The 25272-nt window shown below is 48.5% G+C and overlaps 1 protein-coding gene and 1 long non-coding RNA gene across 3 annotated transcripts; both read left to right on the top strand.

The window, feature by feature from the left end:
- The first annotated feature begins 1986 nt into the window (after window positions 1-1986).
- On the top strand, window positions 1987-5482 carry LOC135621988 (uncharacterized). 2 transcript variants are annotated; one of them, XR_010490989.1, is made up of 3 exons: window positions 2038-2671; window positions 2748-3311; window positions 3492-5482. It is a non-coding gene; the product is annotated as an uncharacterized LOC135621988 (long non-coding RNA). The 2 variants fall into 2 exon arrangements; XR_010490988.1 differs by lacking the exon at window positions 3492-5482 and having other exon boundaries at window positions 1987-2671; window positions 2748-3379.
- Window positions 5483-6130: 648 nt separating this feature from the next.
- Window positions 6131-23644, top strand: LOC135623454 (uncharacterized). Its single transcript, XM_065126441.1, has 9 exons — window positions 6131-6514; window positions 6605-6682; window positions 17166-17843; window positions 17959-18061; window positions 20510-20610; window positions 20720-20894; window positions 22728-22898; window positions 22973-23073; window positions 23172-23644. Exons 1-9 carry the CDS (start codon window positions 6203-6205, stop codon window positions 23247-23249), a joined length of 1797 nt encoding a protein of 598 aa, XP_064982513.1. The 5' UTR covers window positions 6131-6202; the 3' UTR covers window positions 23250-23644.
- The last annotated feature ends 1628 nt before the right edge of the window (window positions 23645-25272 follow it).

Raw genomic sequence — 25272 nt, 5'->3', positions numbered from 1 at the left:
TGAAAAAGTTCATCACAGATTTGAGAGTCATGTCAGGTAGCGAGGAGTCGATCTTCTTATATTGCGACAACAACGGGGCAATTACTCAAATAAGGGAACCCAGGTCTCATCAGAAGTGTTCTGAGGAGGTTCCAACTTATCAGAGAGATCATAACCCGAGGAGATATAGAAGTGGAAAGAGTTCCATCCGAAGATAACATTGTAGATCCACCAACAAAGTCGTTGTCTCAGATTGTCTTTGAGCGTCATAGGGGTCTGATGGGGATCAGACACATAGGTAATTGGCTTTAGGTCAAATGGGAGATTGCTAATCATAGGTGCCCAGCAAGCCAATCACATGAGTGATGGCACGTGTGACTTGATACAAAATCTTTTTGCTTATTATATTTTGACGTATATCACTTTATAACTATATATATATATATATATATATATATATATATATATATATATTGTGATGTCCTTGGATTTGTGCAATGGGAATCGGATCGTGATGAGATCACGATAATGAGATCGATTCACCTTTAAACACATATCCTAAATAATCCCGGTCATAAGTTACTCGGGAGGGACATCGTGATAACCGGACAGACTGGTGTGCTCTATACCCATCTATATGATGGATGCAGCTGGTCTCATAGCTGCTCGTGTAGGGACACTAGGGATACAGTACAGGTGCTCATTGGAGAATGAGTTCACTAATTGATCCACTTACGGAATGCTGAATGGTTGATGATGCCTTATTGTCAGACAGCGATTCCGTAGTCCTAGTGGTATATCTGGTCCTTAGACTTGAGACACAAAGGATATCCTGTATGAGTGCTCCACTCTTTGATACCAGACTTATAGGTTTGGCTGTCCCAGATCTTGTACAGTTGGTCATTGGGAGTGGTAGTCGACCTTACGAGGGCTATTGAGTATCGATAGAGGATCATCCACTCTCGGCGTCATGAGAGGAATATCCCATGTGTTCTTGCTCAAACAAATCCCTGGCCAGGGTCATTCGGGTTGAGAGAGAAAGGTTTCTCCAGGAGAATTCGATTAGAGCGAGACTCGAGTAGAAACCGTATGAGTCTGACAGCACCATGCTCGATATACGGTCTCAGGGATATTAGATGGATGTGAGACTATAGGTACATGGTAACTGATGACAGACAGGTCCAATGGATTGGATTCCCCTGTATCGTCTGGGGACTATGGCGTAGTGGCATAGTACGTCCCTAGTCGATGAGTCAAGTGAATTATTATAGAGATAATAATTCATTGAGTTAGAAGGAGTTCTGACAGGTATGACTCACGGCCAGCTCGATATTAGGCCTAGAGGGTCACACACATATGATAGGCACTGCGATGAGTAGAGGTTCGGATATGAGATATCCGACGAGCCCTTGTCTTATTGGATGCAAATCTAATACCCACTAGGGGAGGACCCCTTAGGGTTTGATAGGGGACCTCTATAAATAGGAGGGATTCAGAGCCTGTTTTGAGGAGTGTCGTCGTAGCCCTGTTGTGTGGATCACCGCTAAAGAGGAGGACGCTTGAACTCCTTCACCCTCTCCTAAAGATCTGCTAGGAAACAGGGATATACGATCTCCCTAGGTAACACAATCTACTCTATACGCAGTTTTAAGTTTCGCGGATTTTGCGCACCAATCTTCGTACGACGACGAACATCTCTTTGAGAATTGGGGATTTTGTTTTCTTATTTTTCCGCTACGTATGTGATGTCGCCCTCAAGATTTTCAAACAAGACTTCTGTCCTAGCGAGACTATTGCCTTTATAATCCTTCTGGCTGGTTGTGTCGCTCATCGGCTCTGCAATCTCTTTGGTAGCCTTCTTCGGTCTCCCTTGGTCTTTTAGTGGTCCTCCTCAGTTTCTGTGTTTTTTTTTTAGTCGTTCAGGTCGGTCGGGATTTCTTCCTCTTCCTCCTTGTCCTCCTCTTCTTTGTCTCCCTCTTCGAGTAGTTCCGAGGAAGTGGCTCGTCATCGTGCAGAACTTCCCCATTGAACGAGAGGGTTGAGCGAGCCCTTCAAGTTTTAAAGTCATTACATGATTTTGACTCTGTTGTGACCGAGGAAGTGCTCGGCCACGTCTGGGAGCGCTACAGCATCCCGAGCGACTATAAGCTTTATGCGCCTCAGCCAGGGCAGCGTGCTTATGATCCGTTCCCGAATGGGTTCGGCTTGACGCTGGATGCTTTAGAGGTGGGACTTTGGTTCCCCCTACATCCTGTGATCGAGGCCTGCCTTGCTCGATGGTGGATCTCGCCATTGCAGATGGCACCGAACTCGTGGCACTATCTTGTAGCTTTCCTAGGGGAGTGTCGAGGGGCGGGGGTTATCCCGACCCGCTCACTCTTCTTCTCGTGCTTCCGCCTTTCCAAAGGGCTAGGCGACTACTGGCTGTCATCCGGAGGAGGTTTTCGGGTGAGTGGGGCTCCTTCCAACAATAAGAGGTGGAAGAGTCGATATTTTTTTATCAGCTATAGTCGAGGCTGGGGCTTCGACCTTCGATGGTCATCTCGATCGATCGATAATTCTCTTCTGGGCTTATCTAATGATGAGCATGAGCAGCTCGGTCGCTTGAAGGAGGTCCTTTCTTCTTCCCGGACAATTAGGGACATAATCGAGGAGTGACTGATCGAAACGGGGCTTACTCTGACTCCTCGGGGTATGGTCTGGGCCCGTCTTCCTATTTTACTCATAAATTTGTCTTTTGTTGAATGACCCGGATCTTTCTTGGGCAGGTTTGGTGAATTTGAAGGAGTTGAGAGGGATGCCTCGTGCTTCCTCAGCCCCTCGGGCTTCGGAGCCGGAACTGCCGGCCTCGGGGGGTCAGGAGTGACCTTCCGGGTTGGGGCCTGAACAGCCATGCAAGAAGTCTAAGGTCTTGACCCGCAAGAGACCTGCGCCGACCGCAACGCAGGAGGCATCTGGCGAGGCCGGGAAGCGTCTTCGCGAGGCTTCTTCGAGCAGAGCGGCCGGAGGGAGTGCTTGGGGCAAAGCCCGTGCCGATCCTAGGGGGGGGGGAATCGACGAGATCTGCGTGGACTTGAGATCTCTGTGGCACTCGGGCACGGGCCAACGTCGAGCCCTTCCAATCGCTCTTCATGGGGGACTTGTCTGACGGGGAGGGAACTGCTCCCCTTGAGCCGTGCTGGTCGGGGCTGACGCTCGACGATCGGATTTGGGCGGGCGATGCTTCCTATGGTGCTTATCTCTGAGGTGCCCTTATCCCGGCAATCGCAAAGCATGTGTATAACTCGCCTTCCGAGGTGCTGATTGATAAGTCAGCCAAGTCCTTGGTATAGGTAGGTGTATTGCTTTGTTATCGAGGCTATAGATCGGGAAGGCTTGCCCCGACTCCTCCTGTTGATCATTATCTTTCGTTTTTGTGATGCATAGTGATATGTCAAGTTAAAATCCATACTAAGGTATTTGCTCGTCGGAAGGGCCTCGTCGAGTGATCCTGACGAAGATCATTTTTGTAGGAAAACACAATCACCTCACAAAGACGAGCTGCCAACTATCTGAGAATCGCCATCTAGTGCACGAAGGAGAGCAGCCAATCGGTTCGGATCCTGACCAACACCAACCCGCACTCCTTCCCGAGGGTATGGCTACCTCACGAAGACGAGCTGCCAACCACCCCGGAGAAGGAGAGACGCAGCTCGGCATACACGGTGCCCGGATCGACACACCAAAGAACGCTGATCAACACCCCATCGTGAGGGCCCGATCAACCTCGGCATCCAGCTCAGCCGATAGAAGATTTCCGACATCGATCTATGGACCAACCCGTGCTGACTCACCAGCCACGACACATTTGTTCACTAACACATAGCCAACATTATCACACCACGTTGCTTGACCAGGTGTAGGGCGCAGGTCAGGTGATTAGCAATATGGGTGACAAGATTGCTGAGCTCCGTGGTCCGATTGAGGAGCTGAAGAAAGGGATTGCCCCGAAGGCTATTGTTGCGGCTAAGGTCGCAGCTTGAGGATGTCGAATGACAACACGACGAAGTCAAGGGCAAGCTTGAGTAACATCTTCCGGAGGCTCAACGTTTGTTGAAGAAGTCGCACAGGCAGGTTTGCTCTATGGAGGGTGAGCTATTGGACCTAGCATGGACCTTGGGGGAGGCTCGAGCAGAGGCGGCGAAAGTCAGGGGGTCTCTCGCCAAGGAGACCCGAGCAACTCTAGAGAAGCATAAGAAACTAATAGAATAATATAAAGAATCGCATGGCTTTCTACTCGGGCTGTAGCGGTTAGGATAGGTCAGCTATGAGTACGGGTAACATGTTGCCCTAGCTCGGTTTCGAGCTTAATTTCTTGACGTGAGGGTTGAGGAAGACCCTTTCGTCATCCTCCCTACAAATGACAATGTAGAGATGCCGGATGAGGTCCCCTTTGATAATAGTGTAGGTCTCCCCGAGGATTAAGGATCTTCTCGGGGTGTATTTTTGTTTTGTTAATCGGTTTGTCAAGTGCTCGGGTATCTGTGTTCCGAGGTCGGCCTCGAGTTTTCTGAACCCCCCTCGTGCGGCAAATTAGCGCCTTCTACTTGGGGTTGCTGAGCGGCTGAGGATGGTGCTTATGGTTCGGGAGCGAGGGTCGGTGGGTCCCGCGACTAAAGCGGTGGTTGGAACAGCGCTGGTTGCTGCATGAACTAGGGAATGAGGTGAATGATAGCCTGCATCATCCTTGCTAAGGTTTAGACTTGGTGCGTGAGGTTGTGGAAGGCCTTGGGCGAGATAGGAGGTCGTCCCATGGCGGTTCCGGGAGGTGTCAGCCTGGGATCGCTGAACAGCCGCTAGCAGCGGCTCGGAGTTCCAGTAGTGGCATTCCCTTCCAGGCTCGGAGGGGGTGGAAATTGTCCCCATATTCTGAAGGTCGAGTAAGGCGGGGGTGGCTCTTCTTCGGAACGTTCTCCAAGGTGACTCTATTGGGGGCGTCCTTGCGACATCGAGCCCTCCTTCTAGCGTCAAAATGTTAGTGAACTTTACACCATGGCCAGGGAGTCAGCACGGCTTGGTTCGACTCCAAATGTCCAAGGAGGCACCCACGAAGACTTTGGGCTGGTCGTTGGGTCGGGTTGAGCGGAGTAGGTCATCGTTTGCTTCCTTGTCGTCGGGCCCTACACACAGGTCGAAGTCGGGGGGATGTTTCCTGACTCGATCGCTCTGAAGGTTAAGTTAGTGGAGTTCTCACTCAGAGTCCTCTCCCAAGTTGTTCAGGAAAAAAACCTCTCTTGGCATAGCCAGGTAGTTGGCTTTTATACCTGCATATGAGAGTTGATTGTATAGGGTTTGTTTAATGACTACCGACCCCTGCAGGCCGCTAGCTCATACCTTCTGTGCGGTCGATGTCTACATCGAGGCGGTTTTGTACTTGACGGCATCGTCCCAAGTTCCCGGGATGGGCTTTGTACTTGACGATGTTGTCCTGAGTTTTCGGGGTCAGCTTTTGTACTTGACAGCACCGTCCCGAGTTTCTAGGGTCAGCTTTTGTACTTGACGGTGCTTTCGGGGTCAGCTTTTGTACTTGACAGCACCGTCCCGAGTTTCTAGGGTCAGCTTTTGTACTTGACGGTGCCGTTCCGATTTCTCGGGGTCGGCTCTGATCTTGATGGCGTTGACCTGGGTTCCTTGGGTGGGATCATACCCGATGACCTAGCCCGAGGAGGTTGAGGTGATGGGGCCTGGTTGGCTGTGCTATCGTGGATGCTGTCGTGACATGTAACTAAGATATGTTATATCAAAAATTAATGTTTGATATAAAATCTAAAGAAAAAGAAGACTATAATAAATGGTTTAGTCTTAGTGACAATAACCCATAGCTGAGTTCCCTAACTCCTCCACGCTTCTTCAATGTATTCTCACACCCATCCTTGTCTTCGCGTCTCGCACACAGCGTGGTCTGCATTTGTTCGTTCCTCTCGCTACCTTCCCCAATCGTGCAGCAAACGAAAGAAAAAGAACCGTCTCATTTCATACCGATCCAACGTTTCCCTGAAATTTATCCGACTTTTAATTGACGCACAAAGTAGGGCCCGATGGAGAATCAGCGTGTCTTCGAATCACGGGACAGGTAGAAAAATGGATGACGTGTAAAAAAATTGACATTAATGAGAAGGGAAAGAAAAGCTATTATACGGGAGTAAAAGCAGAGAGCTCCTCGGATCGCTCTAACCAGTTTGCGATGTTTGTTCTCCACCACGGCGACGTCCGCACCGCCCTCGCCGCGGCGGTCGCGGCCTTCTCTTCCCACAACTCCACCCCTCCGTTCGGCGGCGGCGGGGGACGGAGGGAATGGCAGCCGGCGGCCTTTCTCCGCCCCGTGGCTGCCCGCGCTGGCCCGTCACAGCGGCCTCTCTCCGTCTCCATCGCTGCCCCTCCTTCCGTGAAGGACGGAGAGAAGCCGGAGATTTGCACCGCTGATGAGCTCCACTACGCGCCGGTTCCTGGCACCGAGTGGAGGCTCGCTCTCTGGCGATACCGGCCGCCTCCTGAGGTCCCGACTCTTAGCGATCCGTTTATCGAATTGGAATTTTGATTTGTTTTCGGCACTTTGTTGAACTTTAGATCGGGTGGGGATCTGCAGGCACCGAAGAGGAATCATCCGTTGATGCTGTTGTCTGGGGTCGGAACGAACGCAATTGGGTTTGATCTCTCCCCGGGGGTGAGTAATTTGAGCAAACAGGATATCTTTTTAGTTAATACTTGATGTCTTGGTTGTTATTCTTCTTGATGGTGTCATTTAGTTGCCTTCTTTAGCGGATTTTAGTTGGACATGCGATTATTTGACATCACGGGTAAAGGAAACGATACGCGTCAGAGATTTTTGGGAACTGTGGCATTTCCTGTTTCTCGTGCTGTGTCTTGACCTTCTCTGGTGATGAGGGCAAAAATGGTAACCTGCCGACCATGACGTCAGCCACCCCAGGTGGACGCACCGCCCAAGGAAGCAAGCTTTAATGCCGACCTGATGGGAGCACGTCGACCGAGGCTCGCCATACCCTGCAGCAGCTCGGTCTCCCACGCAGCCCCAGTGGCAATGTCAGCTGCTCCAAATGACGTCATGCACCTCGGAATTGATCAGAACGCTGACCGAGGCACATTAAATCCTGCAAAAGCCAGGTCCAACACGCTGACCGAGGTACATCCTGCAGAATACTCCCCTATAAATACCCTCTCATCCATTAGGAGAGGTGGGGGAAGACACTTGATCGTCGGAGGGGTCGGGCCGAGCTTCCGACCCGACCTGTGTGCAGGAGCGAAGACGAGGTGACCTCTTCCCGACGCCGCAGCGGAGCTGCCGACCCGATCTATTGCCCGCAGCCACCGTCCCGACCGGGAGACTCCGGGGGAGCTGCGCCCGAGATCCTCGACATTCCGAGCCCCAGAACCGAGCCGCGTCGGCCCCGAGGCCACGGCTTAAAAAGTTACTTACAGTAACATTTTGGCGCTAGAAGGAGGGCCCGGAATGACGGTACGTTAGTTTTCTCTTCGGTTGCAACGGAGCAACCAAAGCCAGCACGCTGTCGTGTTCCTCGGCTGCGTGGTGCCCGAAGCCGCGTCCTCGCGTCCTGCCCGCCTGATCGTGCTACTCGGTCGCATGGCCCTCGTGACCACGCCTGCGCGGTCACCCCGCCTGCGTCGTGCTCCTTGGCTCCATGTTCCCGAGACAGACCAGTGCCGCCAGTACGCCCGCGTCGTGCCCCTCGGCTCCATAAACCCCGAGACACGTCTGCACGGCCAGCCCGTCCGCGCCGGACTCCTCGGCCATGTTCACCGTCGATTCTGCCTCAGGGCGGCCCACCCACCTGGGTCTCGCCCCTCGGTCGCAGCCTGCCTGCACCGAGCACCTCTACCGCTCGTTGCCAAGATCCACCTCGGCGCGGCCCGCCCGCCTGCGTCGTGTTCCCTGACCCCATGTTCCCGAGACACGCTTGCGCGGTCGACACTCCTGCGCCGAGCCCCTCGGCCATGCACTATCAAGTCCACCTCAGCACGGCTTGCCCGGCTGAGTTTTCTCTCGGCCCGAGCCTACCACCTCGTCCGGCGCCGTGTCACTCGTCCGCATGGCCCTCGCGACCACGCCTGCGCGGTCGGCCCGACGCACGTCGTGCTACTCGGCCGCATGGCCCCCGCGACCACGCCTGCGCGGTCTGCCCGCCTGCGTCGTGCTCCTCGGCTTTTTGGCTTTACGCCACCCAAGACATGCTCGGCCGCGCCTCGGCCCTTCGGCTTTACGCCACCCAAGACATGCTCGGCCGCTCCTCGGCCCTTCGGCTTTACGCCACCCAAGACATGCTCAGCCGCTCCTCGGCCCTGCGGCTTTACGCCACCCAAGACATGCTCGGCCGCGCCTCGGCCCTTCGGCTTTACGCCACCCAAGACATGCTCGGCCGCTCCTCGGCCCTTCGGCTTTACACCACCCAAGACATGCTCGGCCGATCCTCGGCCCTTCGGCTTTCCGCCTCCCGAGACACTTGGCCCCTTCTCGGTCCCTTAGCCTTGCTCTGCACGGGAGGCCAGCCCCCTTCCGCACCCCCAGGGTCTGTGACTCCGCAGCCGACCAACTCTAAAACAAAAGCCATGCCTCGGACTCTCGCTACGACTGCCGACGCATAGCTTCTTTCCGGGGGGGAATATGATGAGGGCAAAAATGGTAACCTGCCGACCATGACGTCAGCCACCCCAGGTGGACGCACCGCCCAAGGAAGCAAGCTTTAATGCCGACCTGATGGGAGCACGTCGACCGAGGCTCGCCATACCCTGCAGCAGCTCGGTCTCCCACGCAGCCCCAGTGGCAATGTCAGCTGCTCCAAATGACGTCATGCACCTCGGAATTGATCAGAACGCTGACCGAGGCACATTAAATCCTGCAAAAGCCAGGTCCAACACGCTGACCGAGGTACATCCTGCAGAATACTCCCCTATAAATACCCTCTCATCCATTAGGAGAGGTGGGGGAAGACACTTGATCGTCGGAGGGGTCGGGCCGAGCTTCCGACCCGACCTGTGTGCAGGAGCGAAGACGAGGTGACCTCTTCCCGACGCCGCAGCGGAGCTGCCGACCCGATCTACTGCCCGCAGCCACCGTCCCGACCGGGAGACTCCGGGGGAGCTGCGCCCGAGATCCTCGACATTCCGAGCCCCAGAACCGAGCCGCGTCGGCCCCGAGGCCACGGCTTAAAAAGTTACTTACAGTAACATTTTCTAGACTCCGGGGGAGCTGCGCCCGAGATCCTCGACATTCCGAGCCCCAGAACCGAGCCGCGTCGGCCCCGAGGCCACGGCTTAAAAAGTTACTTACAGTAACATTTTGGCGCTAGAAGGAGGGCCCGGAATGACGGTACGTTAGTTTTCTCTTTGGTTGCTCCGTTGCAACCGACCTGCACCAGAAGCAGCGACTTCTGGGGCTGGTCTCTGCCTGCGCCGAGCTTCTCGGCTCCACGCGCGCGGCCAACCCGCCCGCGTCGGCCCCACGCGCGAGGCCAAACTGCAGCTTGCTGCCGCGCCCCAAACGCGCGACCAGCCCGCGCGCCTCGGCCCCTCGGCCCCGTGCGCAGCAACACGCTGCCTCGGCCCCTCGGCCCCATGCGCGGCTTGCCCGCCTGAGTAATCTCTCGGCCCGAGACCTCCTCGGCCACGACCTGTCCGAGACCTCCTCGACCCGAGCTGCGAGCCGACCTCATGCGCTGCCTCGGCTCCTCGGCCTCATACGCAGCAAGCAGCCCGCTGCCTCGGCCCCTCGGCACCATGCGCAGCAAACACGCTGCACGCTGCCTCGGCTCCTCGGCCACAGCCTGTCCGAGACCTCCTCTACCCGAGCCGACCTCATGCGCTGCCTCGGCTCCTCGGCCTCATGCGCAGCAAGCGGCCCGCTGCCTCGGCCCCTCGGCCCCGTGCGCAGCAACACGCTGCCTCGGCCCCTCGGCACCATGCGCAGCAAACATGCTGCACGCTGCCTCGGCTCCTCGGCCACAGCCTGTCCGAGACCTCCTCTACCCGAGCCGACCTCATGCGCTGCCTCGGCTCCTCGGCCTCATGCGCAGCAAGCGGCCCGCTGCCTCGGCCCCTCGGCCCCGTGCGCAGCAACACGCTGCCTCGGCCCCTCGGCACCATGCGCAGCAAACGCGCTGCACGCTGCCTCGGCTCCTCGGCCACAGCCTGTCCGAGACCTCCTCTACCCGAGCCGACCTCATGCGCTGCCTCGGCTCCTCGGCCTCATGCGCAGCCAGCACGCTGCCTCGGCTCCTCGGCCTCATGCGCAGCCAACCCGCTGCCTCGGCCACTCGGCCTCATGCGCAGCCAGCACACTGCCTTGCTGCCTCGCTGCCTCGGCTCCTCAGCCCCATGCGCAGCAAGCAGCCCGCTGCCTCAGCCCCTCGGCCTCATGCGCGGCCAACGCGCAGCCTCGGCCACTCGGCCTCATGCGCAGCCAGCATGCTGCCTCGGCTCCTCGCCCTCGTGCGCAGCCAGCACGCTGCCTCGGCTCCTCGGCCTCGTGCGCAGCCAGCACGCTGCCTTGCTGCCTCGCTGCCTCGGCCACTCGGCCTCATGCGCAGCCAACGCGCAGCCTTGGCCACTCGGCCTCATGCGCAACCAACACGCTGCCTCGGCCACTCGGCCTCATGCGCAGCCAGCACACTGCCTTGCTGCCTCGCTGCCTCGGCTCCTCAGCCCCATGCGCAGCAAGCAGCCCGCTGCCTCGGCCCCTCGGCCTCATGCGCGGCCAACGCGCAGCCTCGGCCACTCGGCCTCATGCGCAGCAAGCAGCCCGCTGCCTCGGCCCCTCGGCCTCATGCGCGGCCAACGCGCAGCCTCGGCCACTCGGCCTCATGCGCAGCCAACACGCTGCCTCGGCCCTCGGCCCTCGGCCGACGGCGCAACCTGCTGCCTCGGCCCCTCGACACCATGCGCAGCTTGCTGCGTCGGCCCCGTGCGCGGCCAGCCTGCGTCAGCTGCTCGGCTGACGGTGCAGCCCGCTGCCTTGACCCTTCGGCCCCATGCGCGGCAGCTCGCCTCAACTGCTCGGCTGACGGCGCTGCCTGCTGCCTCGGCCCCATGCGCGGCCAGCCCGCCTCAGTTGCTCGGCTGATAGCGCAGCTTGCTGCCTCAGCCCTATGCGTGGTCTATCCGCCTACACCAAGCACCTTGGCCAATCACTGCCGAGATATACCTCGGCGCGGCCTGTCCGCCTCTGTCGTGTACCTCGGCCGCATGGTGCTCGAGTCCACGTCCTCGCGTCCTGCCCGCCTGCGTCGTGCTACTCGGTCGCATGGCCCTCGCGACCACGCCTGCGCGGTCTGCCCGCCTACGTTGTGCTCCTCGGTCGCGTAATGCCCGAGACCACACCTGCGTCGCCAGCCGCCTGCGTCGTGCTCCTTGGCTCCATGTTCTCGAGACAGACCAGCGCCGCCAGCCCGCCTGCGTCGTGTCCCTCGGCTCCATACCCCCCGAGACACGCTTGCGCGACCAGCCTGCCTGCGCCGAGCTCCTTAGCCATGTTCACCGTCGATTCCGCCTCAGGGCGGCTTGCGCGCCTGAGCGGTGTCCCTTGGTCGCAGCTTGCCTGCACCGAGCACCTCGGCCAAACTTTGTCGAGATCCACCTCGGCGCGGCCCAACCGCCTGTCGTGTTCCTCGGCTGCGTGGTGCCCGAAGCCGCGTCCTCGCGTCCTGCCCGCTTGATCGTGCTACTCGGTCGCATGGCCCTCGTGACCACGCCTGCGCGGTCACCCCGCCTGCGTCGTGCTCCTTGGCTCCATGTTCCCGAGACAGACCAGTGCCGCCAGTACGCCCGCGTCGTGCCCCTCGGCTCCATAAACCCCGAGACACGTCTGCACGGCCAGCCCGTCCGCGCCGGACTCCTCGGCCATGTTCACCGTCGATTCTGCCTCAGGGCGGCCCACCCACCTGGGTCTCGCCCCTCGGTCGCAGCCTGCCTGCACCGAGCACCTCTACCGCTCGTTGCCAAGATCCACCTCGGCGCGGCCCGCCCGCCTGCGTCGTGTTCCCTGACCCCATGTTCCCGAGACACGCTTGCGCGGTCGACACTCCTGCGCCGAGCCCCTCGGCCATGCACTATCAAGTCCACCTCAGCACGGCTTGCCCGGCTGAGTTTTCTCTCGGCCCGAGCCTACCACCTCGTCCGGCGCCGTGTCACTCGTCCGCATGGCCCTCGCGACCACGCCTGCGCGGTCGGCCCGACGCACGTCGTGCTACTCGGCCGCATGGCCCCCGCGACCACGCCTGCGCGGTCTGCCCGCCTGCGTCGTGCTCCTCGGCTTTTTGGCTTTACGCCACCCAAGACATGCTCGGCCGCGCCTCGGCCCTTCGGCTTTACGCCACCCAAGACATGCTCGGCCGCTCCTCGGCCCTTCGGCTTTACGCCACCCAAGACATGCTCAGCCGCTCCTCGGCCCTGCGGCTTTACGCCACCCAAGACATGCTCGGCCGCGCCTCGGCCCTTCGGCTTTACGCCACCCAAGACATGCTCGGCCGCTCCTCGGCCCTTCGGCTTTACACCACCCAAGACATGCTCGGCCGATCCTCGGCCCTTCGGCTTTCCGCCTCCCGAGACACTTGGCCCCTTCTCGGTCCCTTAGCCTTGCTCTGCACGGGAGGCCAGCCCCCTTCCGCACCCCCAGGGTCTGTGACTCCGCAGCCGACCAACTCTAAAACAAAAGCCATGCCTCGGACTCTCGCTACGACTGCCGACGCATAGCTTCTTTCCGGGGGGGAATATGATGAGGGCAAAAATGGTAACCTGCCGACCATGACGTCAGCCACCCCAGGTGGACGCACCGCCCAAGGAAGCAAGCTTTAATGCCGACCTGATGGGAGCACGTCGACCGAGGCTCGCCATACCCTGCAGCAGCTCGGTCTCCCACGCAGCCCCAGTGGCAATGTCAGCTGCTCCAAATGACGTCATGCACCTCGGAATTGATCAGAACGCTGACCGAGGCACATTAAATCCTGCAAAAGCCAGGTCCAACACGCTGACCGAGGTACATCCTGCAGAATACTCCCCTATAAATACCCTCTCATCCATTAGGAGAGGTGGGGGAAGACACTTGATCGTCGGAGGGGTCGGGCCGAGCTTCCGACCCGACCTGTGTGCAGGAGCGAAGACGAGGTGACCTCTTCCCGACGCCGCAGCGGAGCTGCCGACCCGATCTACTGCCCGCAGCCACCGTCCCGACCGGGAGACTCCGGGGGAGCTGCGCCCGAGATCCTCGACATTCCGAGCCCCAGAACCGAGCCGCGTCGGCCCCGAGGCCACGGCTTAAAAAGTTACTTACAGTAACATCTGGTCATCCCGGAAGAGGTGTTAACGTGACATAAGATGCCTATGGGGTGTGGGTTGTAGGCTTGCAGTGCCATAACTTGGAAATTCTTTGCTATTTTCTGGATGGAAGATTTGAATTTGTGTAACTGTACGTTACATTAAGGTGTCATTTTCTTGGATGGAGCGAACTTAAAAAATTAATAAACAACTATAAATTATCCGGCTTACTGATTTCATGATAAAATCATGGTCCTGACAACAACAATAACAACATGCCAACCATTTGGATTCGACTACATGGATCGTATTCTTTCATGTTATTGAGCTTGTTTTATATAATCAATAAATTCAGGAGCATCAAAATCTTTATTTATTGATTCTAGTAAATTGTTTTAGGTCTCCGTCTATCTCTCAGTCTACTAATAGTAATTGTCTCACCTCATCCAACTATAATATCTATAAGTATTCTTATAACACATTCATACCATCTTAGAAGATTTTTTCTTGGTTTATTCTCAATCATAGCTAGTAATTACATTTATTTTTTATCTTTTGCAGTCACCCTATCACCCATCTCAACAGTCTCCTGAACAATTATTATTCATGGCACAATTATGCCCTAGCTGATAAAATAAAAGAAAAACCCTTAGCTGATTGGTTTTGAAGTCGATGTTCGATTGAGATTGATACTTTTGCTCATGACAATTTTGAAAATCAATGCTTTATTTAAGATTGAAAGTATATGTCGTGCATAAGTTTTATTTGTTAGCTCTATCAACTTAAATTCTTTGTGTTATGGATTGTTTGATATTAGTGTGTGTGTCTGTGTCATGACCTGCTTTAACTCTATAGTGTGTGTGTGTGTGTGTGTCATGACCTACTTTAACCCTAGAGGGGTTGACTGATTGACTTAATTGGCCTAGATTCATGTGATCCAAAATGCTTAAGCCCATGTTAATAGTATTATTTCCAACTAGCCCTATAAACCCAACTCAAATCCTCTCTACGTTTGATGACTTCATGCCTTGATACACATCCACCCCATCCATGATTGATAATCCTTTTCTATTTGGGCTCCCTAACCATGCCCAATACTAGGCCATCATTTGTCATTTATCCAAACCTGTCTGTTGGGATATGACCTATTAACTTGATAGATCAAATATCACATGCCCTGAAATGTTTAACTCAAGTTTATAGTAGTATACCCATCTAGCCTTATAGATTAACTCACTTCTGATGTGAGATTGAACTGGGGTGTCACTATAGAGGCCTAATTTGCCTATGTGAGGAAATGGATGCAGAGACCAAAGTTGCAATATATAGATTGTTGTGTCAACAAAGAAATGCCTGTCTCAGTACTCTTATTATGTTTTGCTGCTGGCACGTGTCTGGTGAGCGTAGTAGCATGGAACTGACGTGCTGTGCTGGTAGAACATAAAAGGAGAACTACGAAGGATGAGGAAAGGAGGAAATAATGACAAATGAAAAAGGATAGGTATGTATTCTGGGAGCCACCGATGATGTCACTTTTGGCTCTCTTTGGATGATCACTCTGCAGTTACATTTTTGGCACCTGAAGAAGTCTTTCACTCAGTGTTTTCAAAAGACACTCAGTTGAGGTGAGGCAAGGAGAGACTCGAGCGCCTCGTAACACCTCAAGGCAAGGCGTTTTAGTGAAGCACTACTTGGGCTCAGGGATGCTCTGCGCCCAAGTGTTGGGCAACTTGGGTGTGCGTCGAAGCCAAATTGGTCATGGTTTAGCATAGGTTCAAGCCTGGGTGACTAAGTTGGGTCAAACAAACCAACTAATACCACTTACTCCCCCCTCCCTGCTTGATGTAGTGAAAGCAACCAGCAAAACCCTACTGCTTCATCCGCCGTTGTAGCTTTGTCCGCTTCACTTGCCTCCATCTACAACTTTGTTCGCTGCCAATTTCCACCTTGCTCCATTGCCTTTCGTCGATTACTTCTCTATCTCCTCTCGTTCTCATTTTATAGTTAATAGCCTTATGTACTGTTAAGCAGAATGTACCTTTTCATTACTCACACCAAAGATTGCTGTTTTGGGTATTGGACCCATTTTAGCGATCTGTCAGAGTGGTATATACCAGTTTGTATCAGTGTTTCATAGAGGAAGAAAAAGAGGGAGAAGAGGAAGGAGTGGTGGAGGAATAGAGGAGGGAGGAAGGAAGAAGTGGAAGCAGTGGAGGAGGAAGAAGAAGCAGTGGAGAAGGAAGAAGGAAGAAGAGGAAGAGGAGGTGGGAGCGTACTTGAGAATAAGAAGGAACAGTGGCAGGGGCAGCGACGAGGCAATGGCAGAAAAGATGGTGCCAATGGCAGCAGCAATGGTGGCAACATCTGTGTTGTATGTGAGAAGCGACTCATGTTTGCAAGCCCTAATTTTTTTTTTTTTCTTTTTTTTAACACTGAGTTGGATGGGCCCCATCACTTTTCTTATTTTTATAATATTTTAACTAGGCCGCCTGAAACAATGGTGATCCGCATACCGGTTCACGTGTATGTACTGCCCATATCATATCGCTTCAGGTGGTACAACAATCCTTGACTCACACGAGTTAAGCACTAGAAGTGTAGTGATACATGGAGTTATATCAAAATGTCAAGGTTTTATTCCAAAAGTAAAGAAAAGAAGAAAATAAAAGGAGTTACCATGCTATCTTTTATTTTTCTTTTTAGAACTATAGAAATTTTAACCTCAGTCACTTAAATGGTTTAAAGAAAAGGGACATTTAAACAGCCATGCAGCTTACTTGACTGGCATAAAAAGACAACCTGGTCCAATATAGTTTCCATGCTTATTTACCTATATAAAAGAGCTATCATGATAATGTTTCTATGGTCTGTGTCCATTGCCTCTTCTGCAAGATACACACATTATGTACAAGTAAGCTTACAAGAGCTGCTAGGTAGCTGTAATTACAAGAGATGAAATTTGGTACTATATATGATTCTAATCTTAGGTGACATTTTTATTTTTGTGATCATATTTATCATTCATAATATATATTTTTTACATTTTAATATTCAGGAGCTCCTCGCTTTGCTCGAGCGGGCGTCTAACTCCTTGGGCGTTTTGAGACCTTGACATCTTTTGGCGCCTAACGCTTTTAAAAATAATGTTTTTACTTGTAAGACTCAGAACCTTGCGGCACTGCATACAAAAGACTTAGTTGTGTGGCAGCCTGCTTTAACTTATTTATGTGTATTACATTCATATCTAAACCAGTTATTAAGTAATAATTAATTCATCAAATTCAAGAATCAAAATGGCTGAATTAAAAAAAGAAAATTATTATTATTTACAGGATACAATTGCTATTACCACGTCAATGACTGAATTTGGCCAGGGATGGCTACATATTGGGCAATAAATCCTGGGAGCAATCCTGCAGGAGCCCTTGGTGGCAGCTTATTGAATAACTTATTAACTTGTTATTCAACATTATACTTGTTTTCACTTATCAGTATCATTGGAGTTGGTTGATGTGTTATGTGTACTTGCATCTTGGACTTCTGTAGTCCAATACTAAATTTCCAGGTCTGATTGGTTGTTAAAATAACTTCTTTTGTGATTGTCTTGGATACCTCCAATTATTGAGTTCTGGGCCTGTAAGCATAGTGTGCATCTGCTTAAAAGTAATTAAACTTTTTGTCATGTTCTCTTTGGTTGTCTAACTTAATACATGAACTTTCTACAAACCTCTTATGTTTTCTGCTGATGCATATCAATTTACTTCCAGGCTTCAGTCTTGCCATGTCCCTTTTGGTCGTATCACTTAATGCATTAACCTTCTACAAACCTCTATATCCTTCACTGATGCATATCGATTTTCTTCCAGGCTTCATTTGCTCGCCACATGTCTAGCCAAGGGTTTGATACATGGATTGTTGAAGTGAGAGGTGCTGGTTTGAGCATGCGTATAAATGAGTTGAAGGCAATCGATGAGCCTTTCACTAAGCCTATCATGTGTTGTACAGATTATGTTGATAAGATCAATCCAAATGATGCAATGCTAGTCAAAGAAAGATTAATTGGGAGCTCTGGTCCAATGCCAGATTCTGAAATTGCCAATGTAAATGACAAAACAACAGATACAATTACTTGGAATGAACCAAAGTTGGTAACTGAGTTAACTGCAACCTTTATGCGCTTGGCAGAAAGATTTTCAGGCTATCTTAATGAAGGTCAGTTAAGGGATATCTCAGCTAAGCTTTTCGATCAAATATCAAAACTTCTGGAAGATACTCGACTCTCCGAAAGATATAATGAAATTGCCGAAAACATCTCAGCTTTGCTAGAAACCAGGCAAAATTCTACTGTTGCTGGGCAAATCAAAGATCTAAGCCAACGTTTAGTAAATGTGATCGAGGAAGGTCAACGATCGGTTTCACCACAACTGTTTGACTTGCAAGAGCGCCTTTCGGCGACCATAGAAGATTTCCAGAAACAGCTCGATCTGATTATTACTTATGACTGGGATTTTGATAATTACTTGGAGGAAGATGTCCCTGCTGCGGTGAGGTGACATATCCTCTTGGTATTTGAAACTTAGTATTTTTGTAACTGTAAAATTATGACTAACCTAGATTATTGAATCAGGAAATTACACCTGTTATATTTAATTTATGCAGATGGAATACATAAGGCTTCAGACTCAGAGTAAGGATGGAAAATTGCTAGCAATTGGACATTCCATGGGGGGAATCTTGTTGTATGCTATGCTGTCAAAATGTGGTAAGATTTTCACATCACTCTTATACGAGTATATTCCTTTTTCACCGATATTAATGGTGGGACTGCTGTACTTCTACTCATTTACTTATCATGCTCTTCATTTTTTTCCATCTATGTTTGGATTTTTTTGCTGGTGCTGTAGTGATGCACATTGGTAATTAGGTGCCATAATTTCAACTCTTTGACTTTATAAAAATAATTGCAATTGCTATTGCAGAACCTGATTTTAATTTTATGTCCATTGTCAGCTTGATTGTAATGGCTTTGCCCGGTTCCTGGCCAAACATAATTTAGATGAGAGAAGGGCCTACTGCAGTAGTTGAAAGGGTAGCTGGTTTAGAATTCCTACCCTTTAGCTGCAGTTATTCTTATACTGACATTCAATCCTCCAATGTATTCCCAACTTGCATATTGTCTACACAAAGGGAGAAATGAGATAAGGAATATTCTCATGTTAAAGATGCAGTAAACTGATCCAACCAATGTATCGTAACTGATGATGCATCAAGTAGAGAAGCCCTATAGTTGCGTGGTGGGTCTAAATTCTGCTTAGCCTGAGTCTTAGTTTTTTAAGTTTGACTTTCTAACAGTCTGGACAAAACTGGAGTAGCTTAGCTGTAATAGAGTCAACTTTCTGACATTTTAGACAAAACTGGAGTAGCTTGGCTATAACAGAGAGTTAGAAGTTCAAATAAACCTGCGATAAAGCAGAAAAGAAGTATAAGAATGCAGAGAGTATAAAGTTTGAAGGTTGCCAAAATAATTTTTTATATGATAAACAAGAGAATAACACATATAGAGGTTCCCAATTAGAGAGAAATAGGAGGGAGGAGAGCCAGCATCTATCCAAAATAATTTGTTGGCAAATACTTTTAAAATTTCCTAGCCAACCATATGTGTTATGGAACATAGTATAGCACAGTCTTAGTCCAACCGACTAGAATTGAATAAGGGTTAAGCACATGCTTTCCTAATGTACTATGATATAACAACAACAATAAGCCATAATCTCCCGATTATTTGGGGTTGGCTACATGGACTTTTTGCTGTCATTGACCACCTAATATACTATCACATTCAGCTTATTTCAAGCAAATAGGACTTGGAAGTTGAAATGCTGAAAATGACTCTCTAAGGAATATAATAAAAAATATCACCCCTCCATAAAAGAACTTTTATCTGTTATGATTCATTTTCAGTTCTCAGTATGAAGTCTTCTAGATGTCCATAGTGGACCAAACATGCAATCTCCAGTCATCATGCAATACAAGTTATTTGTTATTTATGGTGTTTACACAGGACTTTTTTAGCTGATATTAAAATGGCGTTTTGGCATAGTTGCCAAGAAATGCAAATCCCATTTGAGTAAGTGGTTCATCAAAAAGTGAACTTGGCAATGAGTTGATTTGCTTCCAGATATGGGAAGTCATGAATTCACAACCGAGAGTGATTTCAAGGTATAAACATAAGTTCTCGTAACTCAGTCTCTTTATTCTTGAGCCAAAGGTGTGTGTCAACTTGGATAATAGACAATTTGAAGCACAGACAGTTTGTTTAAGGTTGCTCATTTTTCTGGCATTGTAACTTAATTGGTATGCGGAAAAGAGAATAATAGGGAGGGAGGAAGAGGTAAACAGGTGGCGATAAAGAGGGAGAAGTGAGATGAGGATGGTCTTTGCTTTTCATGAGTAAATGATTACTCAACGAATCAGAGGAGTGGAGTAAGGTAATTGTGAAGGATATAATCTCTGGACAGCGGGCTTGCATCATTCATGTTGTTCTTCTGAAATTGCATAGAATAATATTTCCGGACTGGAGAAAGTATTAGTTTCCCTTAGTGCATATATTTTGCAGCATTATGTGGAGCAGTGGCATGATTCATTTGATATTGCTTGTTTAGTGACAAGTATCATGGATTACTGTACCAAGACTTACCAACAATTCCTAGTGCATTGTACCAGTTTGTCCATGCACTGGGTCTTCTACTGTACCAAGTGTTTACTGAGACAGCCTTGACAATGCCACTAGGATCTGTTGGCTACTATTCGACATGAAAATCATGCTGACTGTACATAATTGTCCCCCAAGAACTGGTATGAGAGTCTACAAAACAACAAACCTTAATAATTATGTATATGGTTCTAATTCCAGAGTATACTATTGGCAATCCAACCAGCTGCATTTTATCCATGATGGGAGTCCACATGGAGTGCCAATTTTACAGTGCCATCTCTTTTTTCTTTCCCCTCTTGTTTTTTAGGTTCTCATCATATGTGGCACACAGTTTTTTTTTTTAATTCAGTGAAGCAATTGAGTATGACAGGTTTATCATGAATAAAATCTTGTTCTGAACTTATTGCTGATTTGGAGTAGATTGGAAAAATATGAGAGTAAGCAGAAGATATTTCTCTCTCACCAAACTAACTTTTTCCTCTTCTTATTGCTTAGCCCATGAAAAAATAAAATCCAAACTGGCTGGAGTTGTTACTTTAGCATCATCGATTGACTACACAACCTCCAAATCATCGCTGAAGTTGTTACTGCCACTTGTAAGTTATTAATATGTATATTTAAATTTGCATCAGGCAATTTTGTCAAATTGTATAATTGTTCTATATTACTGTATGATCAAAACTAAAATTTGTTTCTGTTGTTCAGGCTGATCCTGCACAAGCTCTTAATGTCCCTGTTGTTCCTTTGGGAGTATTACTTGCAGCTGCTTATCCTTTATCATCTCGTCCTCCATACGTTTTGTCATGGCTTAATGATCAAATTTCAGCACAGGATATGATGCACCCTGAATTATTTGCAAAACTTGTCTTAAATAATTTTTGTAAGTGCAGTCTTGCTTTGCCTTTCCCACATTATAGGTGTTTACTGTTTATTGTGGCATGCAAACATGTTGGTGTCACGTGCATTTTTATTGGTTATTTATTATAAACTAAATCTTTTGTTTTCTTTTCTTACACTGCTTGTTACTGCCATTTTGCTACTTTGATTCTCTTTAGATAGTCAATTAACCAAGGCTTAATATTTCAGGGTAAAAAGCACAAAGATTTGGCTTCAGCTTTAAATTTGCTCCAGCTTTACATTTAAATCTTCAGCTTTATCTCCAACTTTAGCACCTTCATTTAATGCTGTAAAATTGAAAAAAAAAGGTTTAGCAGGAAAATGAATTATTCCAAATTTATATGAATACCATGGGTTTGTTGTTACTGTGCTACCCATGATTTGTGATCCTTGGAAAGAGTTAGAAATTTTGCAAGTATCCTAAATTTCTATACAAACAAATGCAAACCAGCCAGATCATCAGTGTGAACCTTGTAATAGTTCAATTATGACAACATGTTGTAATCACCTTTACTGCTACCACTATTCACAGTTTAATCAGAACTTGAAAGACTTCGTTAATGTTCAATATTACAAAACTAAAGAAACTGTCTTAATTACTTCTTAATTCTTTTTTCTGTGAGGTTTCTGTTCCTTTTTAATTTTCTGAAACTTAGACAAACTTTTGTTCTTGTTAATTTAACATTTACTTATTAGGTCTGTAACTACATAGTCCAAAGTCCAAGTCAACAATTGTAGATCCATCTAATTCTAGAAATCTAGTTCTCCTCTCACTTCATAGGACTAAGAAACTAAGACTCAACTCATAGTCCAGAGTCATGCCTAACCGACAGCATATGGAGTCCTAGTCCAGAGATGACTTTACAATGGATTGTGCCCTCAACCTTATTTATCAATGATTCTTTCTAAATTGGGCACCCAACCATGCCTAGTATTATGGATTACCCTTTCCTCTTTCCTATGAGCTCTTCCATCATGCATAGTGCTAGGTTCGCTTTGATACTAATTATCACAATCCTATTTAATGAGAGAATTAATCCATTAATTTAATAGGCTTGAAATCTTGTGATGTATAAACCCAAATCAATATTAATAAGCCCATCTAACCCTATATAAACAACTTAAGTCTCCTTCCATTTCCAATGTTCTCGACTAAACTGTGGTATCACAGCTATTCAGTGCTTCCAGAAGTTGTGTGTCCTTATTATAAGTTGGACTCTGAATTTTATATTTTAATGGTCTACATCACTTATAGTAGCTTATCTGTCATGGCTTTTAGATTAATCACTTGACGTTTAGCATGGAGGATAGATGAATGAGGCTCATGTTTTTTTATTTTATTTTCAGGAGATAGATACTTCGATGATTTAGGTTCAATTTAGCTGCACATACTCATTAATTTGTAACAAAACTCAGTTTTGATGCATTCAGCACCCTAGTTTATGTAATTTTATTGAAGTTTCTTGGTATCTGTGCATGGACACCCACCAGCTATCATACACGTCAAAAACCTTTTTGCGCAATGTGTCGACAGTCTTTCTTTTCAACAATTGGACAGTGATCAATGATAGCCTTGTGGCTGTTGATCACCCATGCTCAAGAAATATCTGGAACTATGTGTTGTTCTGCCAAATGTAGTAAGCTTAAAATACTATTTTCTGCCAACTTAACATCTTCTATTGAGAAATGCTCACAAAATGTGTAATCTATTTGCTGTTTCATTCTCTGTATTCCTTTTGAGTTCATTGTACCATCACCGGAAAATTACATGATAGTTCTGCTGGACAACTTTGATCACTCTCAAATAAATTGGCAGGCACAGTACCTGCCAAGGTGATCCTGCAGCTAACTACAGCTTTCCGTGATGGGGGCTTACGTAACAGAACTGGAACTTTCTTTTACAAGGATCATCTGTGCAAATGTGATGTTCCGATCCTTGCACTGGCAGGAGACGTGGACCTTATATGTCCTCCTGAAGCTGTGTATGGTAAGAGGAGAAATTTGCCACTGCAGTTTCATGCTGAACTGGTTTCAACTAAACTCTCTATGTTAAATGCACAGAAACTGTAAAACTCATTCCAAAGGAGATGGTCATATACAAAGTCTTTGGAAAACCTGATGGTCCCCACTATGCTCACTATGATTTAGTTGGTGGCCGAATGGTAAATTGCTCTCTTTTTTCCCCTTCATCTTCAGGAATCAGCAAAATTATGTTAGTGTGTGGCTTCATGCATTGTGTTCTTTTGGTTAACTTATGCAGGCTATTAAGGAAGTCTATCCCTGTATACTACAATTTCTTTCTCGTCATGATGACTTGCCGACACCCGATTCAGATTGATGTTAGATTGTTGTTTTTGATCGAGTCCGACTATAAGTGTTGTTTAATATTTGAGAATACAAAACCACACAAGGACTTCCGCAGAAGCCAGCAGTGCGACATATGATATACTTCACATCTCAGTGCCGATTGGTGCAGTTAAACAAGCAATCAATTGTGGATCATGAATGCCGGTGACCACGGATGAACAGAAATATCATGTAAATGTATTGGTGTCAGCCATATAAACATACTAACAAAATTGTAAACCTAACCTAAATGTTTCTGACTTGCAATGTTAAATAAATGCAAGCTGGTCATAGACAAACAAAGGTCGACTCTTTCTTCTTCTTCTTCTTTTTTTTTTTTAGCTGTTGAGGTCATGTCTCATGAAGATCCTTCATTGCTTTGCATTGTGTTCTGAGCTATTGATTACTGTTGATTTCTTGTCATCAGATGCTGTCTGCAACCATGGGATGAAGGCTCAGGTGGGGTTTCAGTTGGGCAGGTGAGATCTTGAAATTCAATTTCGCCGATCTGTATCAATCTGTAATTATCGTTCTAAGCATGAATCGAAATAATAAATCATCCTATTTTGGAGGGTTTCTTTTTTTTTCTTTTTTTTTCAATATGTTAAGCCTAGAATTTTTACTTTTAAAAAGACAGTGAATTGAATGCTTAGTGCTCATTTTTTTCTTTATATACTAACTACTTGTCACTGTCTCACCTCCGATATTTTTGTTTATATACTATATTGATATGTCGGTATGGATTGGAATCATACCGATAAAATGATCAATCAGTACGGGCCCAGTACCAAAAATTTCATTCCTTGGGTGAGGTTAAGCTTAGCTGATGTTGAGTTATCTTGCTAGAGTTTACTTCACCGGACTCCGCTCTGATGGAAAAGCACCAGCCTTAGGCGCCATTGAAGAACCTGTTGGTAGGTCCTATATTAAAGTCTTTCTTTGTCCGTTATGACCGGACTAGCTGGCTCATGTACTCTCTTTATCAGATATGCTGTTCTTGTTATCATCAGTGTCTTGGGGTGCTTCAGTATATGTCATTAGTCTCTGGATTTATCCATCGACTGCCAACTCAGTTGCTTACCAGCTGACATTTCAAACTTGTGAGATTGGCATAGTACATTGGTCGGAAAAATAGTCATCGACCCAATCCGATATATCCAAACTTAGAAGATACAAGAGTATTCAATGTCATTTTGAGGTGACTCTAAAATAACTCCGAGGTGACCCTGAGATGGCTTTAAGGTGAGGGGATCGAGCTCCCAAGGTGTCGTCTATACTAAGATCGATGTCGATAGAAGTTATCTAACCCGATCCCTTCGACGTTTAAGTTAGTTTAAGTTCTTTTTTGGATATGGATTTTTTTTTCGAAAAGAGGATCTCTCGGTATAATGTTGGGGCTTAATTTTTATACTAGGTCCATGAAGGGGACAGCCTGCAACTACCCCAACTTTCCCCTTTGACGTTTTGTCTATATAAGCGACAAGGTGGAGACAGGTCCAAACAGCCTCCTTCGGATTATTGTCCGCAGGGGCAGACATGTGGAACGCAATTAGGACATTTTCCTTCTATGTTAGCCTCAATGTGGTGACAAGTGTCGGATAGTGATTGTTCATTAATATGTTTCCTATTATTTGTCCCCCTCCCTCCCTCCTCCGAAGGCATGCTTCGGGGCTCCACTAGATATGTCTGGAGTGCGATGTTTAATTCACATAATAGACCTATCACTAACCTGTTCCTCTATAGCATGAAGAAGATACCCGTAGGCACATGTCAATTTTCCTTAACTCATAAGACTTGGACATATTTCGCTTTGCACCTTTGTCGTAGTAGATTTATCTTGGCGTGGGTCAAGTTTCTCGACTCACATGCCTTAGGCTTATCTGACCTTGCACCTTCGTCATAGCGGATTTATCTTGGTGCAAGTCATGTTTCTCGACTCACATGCCTCTAGCATATTTCGTTATACTCTTCTTGCATAGCAAATTTATCTTAGTGTGGGTCGGGTTTCATAACTT

Source organism: Musa acuminata, chromosome BXJ2-9, assembly GCF_036884655.1.
Source record: "Musa acuminata AAA Group cultivar baxijiao chromosome BXJ2-9, Cavendish_Baxijiao_AAA, whole genome shotgun sequence".
In the NCBI taxonomy this organism is placed as follows: Eukaryota; Viridiplantae; Streptophyta; class Magnoliopsida; order Zingiberales; family Musaceae; genus Musa; species Musa acuminata.
This window is presented reverse-complemented; position numbering and strand designations above follow the sequence as displayed.

Coding starts and splice junctions, on each gene's coding strand:
- LOC135623454 (XM_065126441.1), top strand. CDS start 6,203: ATGTTTGTTCTCCACCACGGCGACGTCCGCACCGCCCTCGCCGCGGCG. Junction 20,895..22,727: donor ACTTGTCTTAAATAATTTTT/GTAAGTGCAGTC, acceptor ATAAATTGGCAG/GCACAGTACCTGCCAAGGTG. Junction 23,074..23,171: donor ATTTAGTTGGTGGCCGAATG/GTAAATTGCTCT, acceptor TAACTTATGCAG/GCTATTAAGGAAGTCTATCC.